Source organism: Etheostoma spectabile, chromosome 20, assembly GCF_008692095.1.
Source record: "Etheostoma spectabile isolate EspeVRDwgs_2016 chromosome 20, UIUC_Espe_1.0, whole genome shotgun sequence".
NCBI classification, from domain to species: domain Eukaryota; kingdom Metazoa; phylum Chordata; class Actinopteri; order Perciformes; family Percidae; genus Etheostoma; species Etheostoma spectabile.
In genome coordinates this window covers 12,115,400-12,127,397 of record NC_045752.1, presented here as the reverse complement: position 1 = coordinate 12,127,397, position 11,998 = coordinate 12,115,400, and the positions used below count along the sequence as shown (strand labels likewise).

At 42.1% G+C, this 11,998-nt stretch overlaps 1 protein-coding gene across 9 annotated transcripts in view; it reads right to left on the bottom strand.

Moving 5' to 3' along the window:
• Positions 1 to 86: 86 nt before the first annotated feature.
• LOC116670565 (inverted formin-2) overlaps positions 87 to 11,998 on the bottom strand; it is a 12,516-nt gene continuing 604 nt past the window's right edge. Inside the window, exons 1-22 of one of the 9 annotated variants that reach the window (XM_032501139.1) lie at positions 8,868 to 9,264; positions 8,094 to 8,209; positions 7,713 to 7,872; positions 6,882 to 6,915; positions 6,494 to 6,635; positions 6,284 to 6,416; positions 5,481 to 6,059; positions 4,895 to 5,040; positions 4,722 to 4,783; positions 4,512 to 4,614; positions 4,306 to 4,391; positions 4,086 to 4,186; positions 3,902 to 3,972; positions 3,707 to 3,814; positions 3,543 to 3,613; positions 3,314 to 3,434; positions 3,050 to 3,214; positions 2,876 to 2,978; positions 2,618 to 2,770; positions 1,568 to 2,401; positions 1,226 to 1,279; positions 87 to 456 (exon numbers count right to left, since the gene is read on the bottom strand). In XM_032501139.1, coding sequence (XP_032357030.1) covers positions 1,227 to 1,279; positions 1,568 to 2,401; positions 2,618 to 2,770; positions 2,876 to 2,978; positions 3,050 to 3,214; positions 3,314 to 3,434; positions 3,543 to 3,613; positions 3,707 to 3,814; positions 3,902 to 3,972; positions 4,086 to 4,186; positions 4,306 to 4,391; positions 4,512 to 4,614; positions 4,722 to 4,783; positions 4,895 to 5,040; positions 5,481 to 6,059; positions 6,284 to 6,416; positions 6,494 to 6,635; positions 6,882 to 6,915; positions 7,713 to 7,872; positions 8,094 to 8,209; positions 8,868 to 9,264 — 3,738 coding nt within the window. In that variant the 3' untranslated portion in view covers positions 87 to 456; position 1,226. The other 8 variants (XR_004327055.1, XR_004327056.1, XM_032501140.1 and 5 more) reach the window with 8 other exon arrangements.

The window sequence follows — 11,998 nt, the reverse complement described above, 5'->3', positions numbered from 1 at the left end:
GAGCATTTGAATAATATGAAGAAATTAAGACATGATTTTCAAGCGTTTTTTTGTTAAATTAAATACCTTGCACCAACAGCATTGCGTCTTTTTTTACAGGTGCTGAAATGTAAATAGAGCATATAGCAAAAACATTCAACGTATATTACAATTGTACCAAACATAAGAAATCAACTCTTTTTGAATAGTTTTGAATCCAAACCACTCATGTACACACACACAAAATAACTACAACTCATTCCTTTAAATAAAGTGACATGTTGACATCCATGGTGTGAAGATCCCAGCCTTAAATGTGTTTACCCTTCTTGGACTTAAGACTTCTGCGTCCCTTTGAAGGAATCATTGCTCAGGTTGGTCTCACACAATGAATTATACTGTAGTCCTTCCAGTTCACAACTCCTGCATGAAATTAACATTTCCTTTTTCCTCTTGATGTCCTTTTTCTGGAATCACCTATAAAACAAAGACTAAAATGAATTGAGGAAATTAAAATATATCCAAATAAAATACTTTATACCTTTAAGTATTTTTTATATTTACATCAGGATAAAATGATTGGCTCACAAGGCATTTGGCAGAGACATTTATACAGGATTGTATGACTTACACACATGACTACATCGGCTTTCAAATTTTAAAAGATTTTTTTAGTGGTGAAAAACATCTTTAATGCATCACATATAGCGACTTTCATTAATGTCAGATTAACAAAGCACAATTTACAGGAAGCACGCAAGACTGTTAATAGGTTGAACAGTCCCAGTTGCAGATTTGGGGAATGGACAAGAAAATATGGAAGAAGAGACACAAAAAGTGGCGGCTTTCATGAAATAACTCACTTCACAATGACTTCACAAACGGCAAGGCTGCTTGAAATCACAAACTGTGATGTAAGACTACTTAACCACTTATTTAAAAAAAAAAAAAAAAAAAGGATTTGCTGTAAGTATTGGTACTTTCAAGGTTAGTTTTTCACCAGGTGTGATTAACATTAGAATCACAGCAAGACACGTGCATTTGGTCAAATGTTGTTGGGCCCGATAGGAAAAGTGTTAAAAAGAGAGAGAAAGTCTTAAAAGCTGGACAACAGATACAAATGAAAAATCCAGATTCCAGTTAGACCAACAAATGACGTGTTATTTAGGACAAAGCTGCGATGGTGATTGAGTTCATTAGGGTGATGTTTCTGCTTACAGTTTTCCATCCCATCGATTTAACGTACCTCACTGCAACACACAGCCTTTTTTATGTTTAGTGTGTCCTTTCCCACTGTTACCTTGTGTTTCAGAGAGTTAGAATGGAAATCAGAGCATTCAAACAAACTGTCCACAGCTTCAAATCCATATTAAATATGCAAATCAAGTTCTGCACATTGCATCCATACTCTTTAATAAAAACGGATGTTGTCATGTAAAAAATACTTATGAATACACACAAAAATAGACCATACATAATATATAAAACGTTAAATGCAGTAAAAAAATAAATAAGGATTTCCCTTTAAGACACATCACAAGACTAGCATTCCAAACGTGATCTTTATTTAAGTTAATGGATTGGTTACCTTGATTACTCTTCTTGTTTCGTTTATAGAAGCTCTGCTTTTTCTTTGGTTCTGGCTTAAGGGATGGAGGCACTACTTCAGACACTGATGGTGGATCTTCTGATTGCAGTCCATCTGGGACGTCGCACCCCTCGATGCCCTCGCCGAGTGCAAGTGTAGTCCCGGACGTTTCTACAATAATGCATTTACGCTCTTCTCGACCCTCCTCTTGACCTACAGTCTCTGCTAAGCAGTTTATTTTATTACTAGTTTCACCTTTCCCATCTCCCATTATACTGCCTGCACTACTCTGTGTCACTGTGTCTGTATTAGGTAAAGGACTTTCCTTTATCTGAACATTCACGCTAATATCCGCTGGCTCCTCAGCCGTCAGCTTCTCAGACACCAGGCTCGAAGTGCCATCTAACACAGCCTCTAGCAGGTCAGAATCAGAGAGGGAAGATGGGCTAAGGATGCTGGTTTCAGTTGAGTCCAGTGAAAAGCCATTTGTGGGGAGACATGGTTGATGTTCTGCTTTAACTTGAGGCTGAGGTTGTGTCAGAGCTTGGGGTGATAACGCAGATTTCTTTGAGTGTTGCTGCTCCTCCTGCAGCAACAAAGATCTTTCCAGGTGTGTCTGCATTGTCATGGCTTGCTCTCCTGGGAGTGCCTCGGGGGGTACAGCTGGTCTGTCTTGCATGCCACTCTGGAGTGCTGGCGGAGTGTCTTCTGATGGGCTGATGAAGCCGTTCACGTCGCTTGTGCTGGCCTGGTGACCCCCTGTCTGACGTTTGCTGGATGCGGATATGGCGGCTAGTTCTACGGCTTTTTCGTTTACAGGCATCACACTTGATCCTGAGGGGGAGAAGTAGGTAGTATTGAGACCATTTTTAGATAAAAAAAAAAAAAATGGGGTGATTTGTTTTTCAGTGAGCAAAACTGCATAAAAAGAAAATTGCTCTGCATGTAAACAAATGATAAAAGCAGCAAGGCTGTGTTGTGGCTCGCAGTTAAGTGACTCAGGAGCGGGGCGAGGAACTGCAGATGGAGGCCACAGTCTCTTGTCCTTACCAGATGGGCAGGTATCCCTACGCATTTCACTAGAAGGGGGGCTTGCCGAATCGCACCTTGGCCTGGTCTTTCTTAGGCTGAAACCTTTCCTGATATCCGCCAGGAGGTGGTCGATGATGCAGCCATCATTCTGTGGTACAAAGCCTTTCTTGACTGGTAACAAAGAGGTAAAAAAAGAGAGCTTAAAACACATGATATTTCGGTTAGGAATGTCTAGTTCTTAGTGACAGAAAGGAGGGAGGGCTGTTCACAACTTACTGATTTTTCCATTCTCTCCCTTCTGTCTCTTTGACTCCTCCTCAGCCAGCTGCTTCTTCCTCTTCTCAGTCTTGGCTGCCTGCTCACTTCTGGTTTTGTTTTCCTGTTAACGTGAAAGTAAAGAAGTCACATAGAGCCACACAGATACAGAGCCCGAGACAGAGCCACACACACCTTCAGTGCCTTGAGAAATAGTCCTCTGAAAGACCTGATGGTTCCAAAAAGTTCATCAAGCGACAACTGATTGGCATCTTCACATAGATAGTCAGCCAGCTCACTCCTCTTCTTCTCAAGCGCAGTGAACCTTTCACTTAAAGCTTTACATGCCTCCAGACTTTCCTGCCATAGAAAATGGGGGGGTATTTGGATCCAGCTTTCAAAACAGTATTGACTTCTCACATTTTGGCTCCATTTGCAAAGCAGACACTGAAATCTTACCTCAAGAACTTTAGCATATTGCGCCTTCATCTCTTCAACAGAGTTGGAAACCTTCTTGGCTGTTTCATTCAGTCGTTTTAGCAAGGCACTGGCCTCTGACTGAGCAGAGTCCAGATTAACTCTGAGGACAAGGTGTAAAACATTTAGTTAGAAAAGAAATCCACTAGGAACAAATAAAAATAAAAAAGAAGAATGTGAGCTAAAGTAGACGTGAAAAAGGTTTCTATACCCTGCTGCTTTTTCACAGATCTCTAGATCATCTGGCAGGGTCAACAGCTCCGGGTGGTTGGCCTCTGCTTTCTTTGCAAAACAAGCCATGCAGTGTGTAATTAAAACGGGTTCAGAACAGAGAGAGAATAAATACTTATGGCAGCTGTGAGCCACTTTGTGTACCTCCAGGATGTAATGAAGCAGCGTAATGCGGCTCTTGTTGGCCTTTGTCTCTGTAAGCTTGAGCAGAGAGCTGAGTTTGAACCCCTCGGCGTTCCCTGTGTGACTTCCCTGGAAGTAGACCAATGATTAAAAATGAAAGCTCTGTCTGATGTCATCTTAAAGTAAAATATAAATTAGATAGAAAAAGGTTCTTACATAGTTGAGAAAATTCCCAACATCAAGGATGAGCCTGCAGAAACTGGGCACAAGCGTGCTTGTTCTGAGAGCTGAAAGATTTGTTCCATGGTGTTAGTTTATTTAATACATCTATTGTATATGCTGTGTAAAAAATGAAGACTGCATGCAGGTGAATTCAGCTGAAGGCCTAGGGTTTACTTACACTGGCAAGCCTCCTCCACCAGCTTGACTTTAGGTTTGAGCATATCTAATACTGATGAAGTCTCCTCACAGAGCAACATGCACTCAATCCTCAACTGATAACTGGGGAAACAAGCCAAAAAGTAAATATGGTACCAAGTATGAGAATATGAAGCATGCATATAATTAAAAGTAAAAAAACAGAACTGGTTTAAAAAAAAAAGAAAAGAAAAAAAAGTTACCATGGCACAGTGAGGAGGGACGTGTAGAAGCGGTCAACATTTGCCAACTTTTCTTTTTCTCCTTGGAAAGACTTCAAATTTTCAATCTAAGTGAAAGTCCAAGACAGTAAGTCAAACATTTGCAATTTCAAAGTGGGCCCTTGATAGCAGATGCAAGTGCAAACAAGTCTCTAGGTAAAGATGGAGAATTGGTAAAGAGTACACACCTCATGCTTCTCTGGTAGGAGCTTAAGAAGCTGTTTTAGCACCTCTACATCAAACTTACTACGATCCCCATTCTGAATCATGGCTACAAAGTCCTCATTTGTGCTGGATAGAGAAAATGAAAAATATTCAGCTGATAAATGGAACAAACCTCATTTATAAAAAAAAAAAATTAAAAAAAAAATTAAAAAGTCTAATGTGCAACATCTTACCATCTGAACTGCTTTAGGAATATGTTCAAATTCAAGTTTTTCTTTGGATCAATGAATGTAATCTATAGGACAAAGAGTTATTTATTATCAATTATTCAGCTTTGATAAATCAGGTGCGTTTGTTCCGAGTGCTACAACTCTGAGGAGCTGTGTCGAGTGTTGACCAAGCACACCTCTTTGGGCTCCTTCTTGACAGGAGCAGCTGCCCCCTTGTCCTTGAGCTCAGTCACCGGGAGACAGAACAGCTGCTCGATACTACTGTAGTCCGGCTCCCGAGGATGAGGCGCTTTCTGAACCGAGGACCACATGGAGTTACCATCTGTGTGCAAGCAGGAAAAGAGGAACCTGTTATGAGCTCATGTGGTTCCATTTTGTATCAACATCCTATCATGGCTAAAATTCATTTGACAGTGATGTTCCCTCTCTCAAAAGTCAGGGGAAAGCTCTGCCAACATCCACATTAAATAACACCCAAATTTGTAATAATGGTTATGTTCCATCCCCATTAACTACACAGGTGGCTTGTGCCAATGTCCTCACTCACATTTCCCATAATGTTGTTCTATTTAAAAGAAACATACAAAATTGCCTGAAGGGTTTGATAATATCTTGACAGATGGAGGCAAAAGTGATTTAGCATATTTAAAGTTGGCTTGACACGCAAAATTAGATTCAGCTAGGGCTGCTGCCTTTGTAATGTAAATGACAGACTGTCGTTGAAATAATTTCAGCCTTCACAAGAATGTTTTATCCACTCACCAGTAACCGTGCGGAGCTTCTGCCAGTTGAGCTTTTTCATCCTCAGGGTGGGGCATGGGCTCGTCTTTGTGGGTGCAGCGTACCCCAAGGCCTGGCTACTCTGAGCCACTATCAAACCTGGTGGAGGTGGAGGTGGAGGTGGCATGCCAGGTAAGGGAGGTGGTAGTGGTGGTCCGCCACCCATTCCTGGCAGGGGTGGTGGTGGTGGTGGTGGAGGCATGCCTGGACCGCCAGGCAACGGTGGTGGTGGTGGTGGCAGGATTCCAGGCAAGGGAGGTGGTGGAGGAGGTCCACCAAACCCTCCAGGTAGCGGAGGAGGTGGAGGTGGGCACTGGTTAAAAGGTTGGTGCAAGGTACCTGCCATAGGGGGTAGAGGAGGTGGTGGTGGAGGTAGAGGAAAGGCACAAATCGGCTTCAGAGAGGATGTTATGCTTTTCTCTTTCTCCTGATGATCCAGATCAGTTTGCACGCCCTTATCTACTTTCACGAGCTGCCCGTCCACCTCATGATGATCGTCGCAGCTCTTGCCTTTGGAGAAGATCAGCCGCTGCATGATCTTCTCACAGGACTCCATCTGAGCTGGAACACAAAGCCAAACAAACACACAAATACACATATGAACAAACCCCATTTGAAAATACTTCTCCGACTAAAATGAAAGCTTTCAGCCACCCTGTAAACAGCTGTTTCCGTGTCATGGCTGTGATAGGTTTTTCCTGGAGAAGCACTCCACTTCACATATGAATCACTGAGGAAGCCATTAGCTAGCCATTAGCAGTATTGCTGCTTCAGTGCTGACTCACAGTCCTGGGCGAGTAGTATGGCTCTGTTAGTGATGGTCTCTAGAGCCAGCCAGATGTCCGAACGTCCGGGGCCCAGCACCAATAACGTCTGCAGGATGGACAGCAGCTGGAGAGACGCTGGAGAGCTGCTCACCTGCACATGCAAAAATTAAGAGGGTTTGTCATGTTTACATACTTAAGTATAGCACCACAAAAATGTGCCCTTGTTACCTTGTTAAAGAGTGTAGTGAAAACCTCCAGGTGATCACTCATGTCAATGCCCCCATAGACCCGCAGCAGCTCGTCCTCATCTTCAGCCATTGTCTCTTCAAAAGTTTCACATTGAATGATCAAGTCTTCATCCTCCTGCTCCCTGCACACCACACACATACACGTCACTGGTGGAGACATTTCATTGCATTTAAATGCCATTTTCAGTTTTTAAAAAGCAATGACAAGGGCCTATAATTACTGTCATTAATCAACACAAATAGCATCATCCATGATTATGGACTTTAAAATGACCTGAAACTTGGAAGTTCACTTGTTGCATTAAATCTGCTTTAGAGACTGAAGAAAACTGACTAAATTAAATGTCAACAACAGAAGGAAGGCTCACCTTAACTTTGGCAGAATATCAAGTAACTGGAGCCCTGCAAGACAACAATAAAACACAGCCCAGAGTATTACAAATATCAATAATTATATTATAGTATCAATAGTATTTTTTCTCCCAAACGTGTCACACATCTCTCCACAGTGGCATATGTTAGTTTTTGAAGGAATTGGCTGGAAGTCACAGGTGAGCAATCACACAAGAGGAGTGGCCAAACAAATAGCTGATTGATCCAATGTGGTGGGCGACATTTTTACTGAATTTAGGATAGTTTATTTAGCTGCAAATATGACATTTTTGTCAAACAATCTTGACTGTAGTGGTCGACAGGCAGTTTTGTAGCTCAGTGCTTATCACTGATGCCTCATAGGAAAAGTCTCAAAGCAAGGTTAATCCTGTTTTGTTCGAGGCTGGGACATACTCCACCGGCCATAAGAACAATCCACAATAAACTATGACTATGACTTTCACTCAAATGGCACAAAGCTTCCATCAAAATCTCATTAGGTCAGTGTGATTTAATGACAGTTAGTGATGACATTTTCTCTAAATTGAAACTTTTGATAGTCACTGGTTATGGTGTAAAATACATGAAAACCCACTGTATACACGTAAGGTGTGCTTAGTTCTCAGGCGTTTGGTCAAAGTGAAAATTAGGCCATTAGACCTATTTTTAGACAGACCCAGTGACAGAGATCTTTGTAATGGAGCTCCTGCTGATGGCCCGCTTTCCCATCTGCATTTACTTTCAGGGAGACCAGAGTGTGACCTTATTTATGATGGGACTCTAGACTCCTGATTCATTGTTAAGTAGCAGCTGAATGGAAAACCAACCGATAAACTGCTTTCTCATCTTATCTCTCTGCCTGAGGTCATCTGTCCCGAAGATGAGGGAGTTGATGACACTGAGGAGTGTGACCATGTAAGGGACGTTATCTGTGGCCTGCAGCTCGTTCATGATCACACTGAAGCGATACTGCTGCGTCTTCACGCCCTGAAGGGGAAATCAAAGTCGGTTTGAGTCATCATCTTTATTGAGGAACATTGAGATTTTACAGGATTATGATGCCTGCGCATGTAACCTACCACTAGAGGGTAATGTTGTGGTATGCATCATTCAGAGTGATGATGAAGTTTCATGGGAGATAAAAACCCCAACAACTTAACTTTTCAAAAAAAGTGTTAAGGGTGACTTCTACATGTTCATCTACTTGCCTTGTAGTGGTCCAGGGCATCCAGTGCCAGACGATGACCGTCTGTAGAGAACACGCTGAGGGCAGCAAGTAGCTCAAACACCTGCATTTTCACCATGGTGTTGGAAGTGTCCAAAGCTGCAGAGAATCATGATCACACACATCAGTACATGTCAAGTGCTGATATATTCCATCAGTTTCTCTTAAAGCAAAACCCCCTATCTCCATTATTTCCCCTTTGTGTGTACTGTAGACCCAAGCAGGATGCTTTATTTCAGCCACTTAACTTGAACTTTGCCACATCAAGATAATGCGATGTACTGTACAAACATGATTTTTTGTTTTTGTTTTCTATGCGTGTGTGTGTGTGAGTGTGTGTGTGTGTGTGTGTGTGTGTGTGTGTGTGTGTGTGTGTGTCAAAGGTGGGGAAATTCAATATTCACAACTCACTGTGAAACTGCGAAGCAACCCCTAATGATTCACCTCCGTACACAAAGCTGGAACTTGAAAATTCAGCTCAACACAGTGAGTCAGAGAGACTTATGTGAGTTAATTTCACAAAATACTGAAAAGAAGTGGCAGCTCCGTTCCTTAAACATGGCTTTCTTTGGAAAGAACAGGCTAATTTAAATATCTAGATCAAATTGTTTAGTATACTTCAAGTCTTTTCTGCAGCATCTCTGCCACTCTTTTCATGTGTGAGACTACTCTGAGACATAATCATACAAAATCATGCTACATGGGGAAATGAGTGCAGCACATGGATGATTCTTTACAAAAATGAAGGGTGGTCAACCTTGGGAGAGCTTCCGAATGTATCCCTCATTGTCTATAATGAAGTGGATCCCTGCAGAGGAGTTCATGACTGCCCGGACGCAGCTGACACAAGTGAGTTGCAGAAGGGCGTCGGCAATGCGAGAGCATCCCCGGCCCGAGAGCCGGTCCAGGGCCTCCAGGAGGAGATCCAACCCACTCAGCTCCAGGAACTGGACCATCCACGTCTGGTCGCTGCCCTCCAGGCGACGCCTTAGCCCGGAGTAGTTGACCACAGTGGGAACTTGCAGCAGTCTGATACACAGCTCTGGATCGGCACTTTCTAGGTTGGCCTCTGGCTGTGTATCTGAGTCCTGCGAGGAGCCCAGGCGTCCCCTGACTGCCTCCCACTTCTTCTTCCCATCTGACTTCCCCAACATGATGGCTGTGGAGGAGAGATGGGAATCATGTTCAGTTTTTTCAGTGTTAGTGTGTATTTTTCAGAAAGACAATTCTTGTTTGTTTGCTTGCTTGTTTGGACTGCAGATGGCGTCTGTTTGCAACGATATCCAATGATTTTGCCCAGTATACAGTGTTTTCGTTGCTATCCACACAAGAGGAAGCAGGCCAAAATAATGCCTTATCAGAAAGAAAAGCAGAAAAGGAAATGATAGCTCTGCACTTTTGTGGAACAGTAAAAGATACGTCAACCGTCCAGTCACCACCAGCGCCCAACATTCCTATTTAATCCTGCTTGAAAGAGAAAGACTCGTCAGCTCTCTGCAAAGCCGGGTTCAATGTTGTCTGGACAGTGCGTATCACATTTTACCATATAAATACATCTATTTTTAAGCTCATTCCTGAGAAATAAACACTGGAAATATGCACAATGCACACTTGTGAAAAACGAATACACAGAAGCAAGTGTGCAGGAGGAACATTTCACAAATATCATACCAACATATCTAACATTGACATGATTCCACACGTTGAGTCCACAAGTGCCCTTTTTCTGTCATAACTTTACAGCACAGTCCCCTATTTTACCAACCTGTTTAATCACGAGCTCATAAAACTATCCACTGCAATGCGTGTTACTAGTATAAACATGTCCCCACTTCAAAAAAATCCACAGGATAAGGGGAAGTCCAATAGGGGAATGCTTCTCCAGAAGTCTAAAAATATTTCCTCTCTGGGCTGGAGTTGTGATATTAGGTGGTTCAGCATAAAAGAACAAGCGTGAGTGGTCCTTCTGTCTCCTGTTGTTGATTTCACACTTGGCAGACGTAAGATATACAGATGAAGCATTGAGTGATGAGCATGAAAAAAACAACAATGCTCTGTTCACAGTGCCAGCCTGGAAGGAATTATAGCTTTTACAAGTCCTCTATTTTACCATCTAGACAATGTAGGGCCCTGCTCAGAAATCATGCCTTTTCCGCTTCGTTTTGGTTCTTGTGTTTTAGGAGCTCAGTCAACTAAACACAGTAAAAATTCAATTTTGGATTTCTCTCTTTCAAAAGGTAATTCACAGAAGTAATGACTGGGAAAAATATGACAAATTGTTTTACTATTCACTCGACAGATTCAAGGTAAAATGAAGCTTCTTCTTTTCTCACATAATCTGGCAAAGCATTTATCAGCTCTGACTGCAGCATTTTAGCCCTGCTGCCAGTGTGAGTGTGTTACCGTAGCAGCAAGCAGACAAACAATGGTGTTTTACAATAGGCCTTCTCAATACTCTTCAAAGAGCTGTGTTAAACACAAAATGGAGGGAATGATCCCTGCCCCCCCTTTTCAGGCTAATAAGAGCAGTGGCCAGCAAACCAAGTTTCAACACTTTCTTTAGGAGTAGTACATTTGGCCTTCATGTTCAGCGTGAGTCAGGAACAAAAGTTGCAAGTTGACATTTGTAATCTAGGGAAATTGTCACAGTCATGGACACATGTGAAGCTACTGAGAAAGAATTAATTCATGCCATACTTATGAGTAAGGCATTGTGAGAAAATAGTGTGCGTAGACCGGACTCGCTCGTGCATACAGGAACTTTTCATAAGGAAGGAAAGGACTTTCCCAGGACAGGAAACTTGGCTTGAGATCAACATGGAGTGGTGACAGCTCATGTTCCTCTTTTGAAATTTCAGTTTCATTTTATCCCAAGATATTTTGTCCATGTGCTAATATCTGGGTTACTATATGCCAAGCAGCTTCAAAATTCAACTGTAATGGAAACAAAAACATTTGCCCAGTATTTCATGCACTCCTCAAATATAAGAAACTTTTATTTCACGACCTTGTCTGCCAGATCTCCCACATGTACCACTAATAGCAGGCTGATTCACTGCAAACAGAAAAAAACCTACTCATCTGTCCTCTGGTTAAACCGCCCACACAGCAGCCCACTGATCCTTTACAGCATCGACACTTGCACGCTGAAACATCTCCACTGATTTATTTAATCTGAGACATATGCAAAGCTTGCATAATTAATGTTATCTACTCTGTGCAAGTCTGAAATAATAAACAAGAAAAGGGAATAAGTTAAATATCATGTGGCAGTTTACTGTCTATCTTCTTGTCTTGTTTTCGTCCACTGAACCACCAGATATAGTTAGGAGATAAAGGATGGGTTGGATATTATACAAAAAAAAATTACCTTACTGAAATGATAACAGTGGATTTCATGGTACAACATGGTAACACATGTAACATATGATGCTTGGAGATTGCATAATTACAGATGGTAATTCAAGCCCATCAATGCCATAACGTCTTAGTATTTGCAGAACGATTAAAACAACAAAGAACATCTGGTAACATTTAACTGATATCTTAACCTCCTTCTCTTCCACTCTGCTATTTAAGGGAGTGACCGACATGCCTGCAAAGTCTACAAGCATTTTCAGCAGTTGCAGTCATTTTTAGTTGTTGTTTTCTGTATTCCCAGACTGTACCTGCGGATTCATTCGTCCATTATCAGAGTGATATAGTGATAAATCACTCCACCTATACATGTTACATATAACATCTGCTGCATATTAACAAAACATTGTGATAGTGACAGCCCATATGTTCCAACACACAGACTTAAAACTGGAATCCTCAATTCAAGTGGATTTTGGCAACACAGGGTCCCCCCCCCCCCCCCCCCCCCCCCCCCCCCCCCCCCCCCCC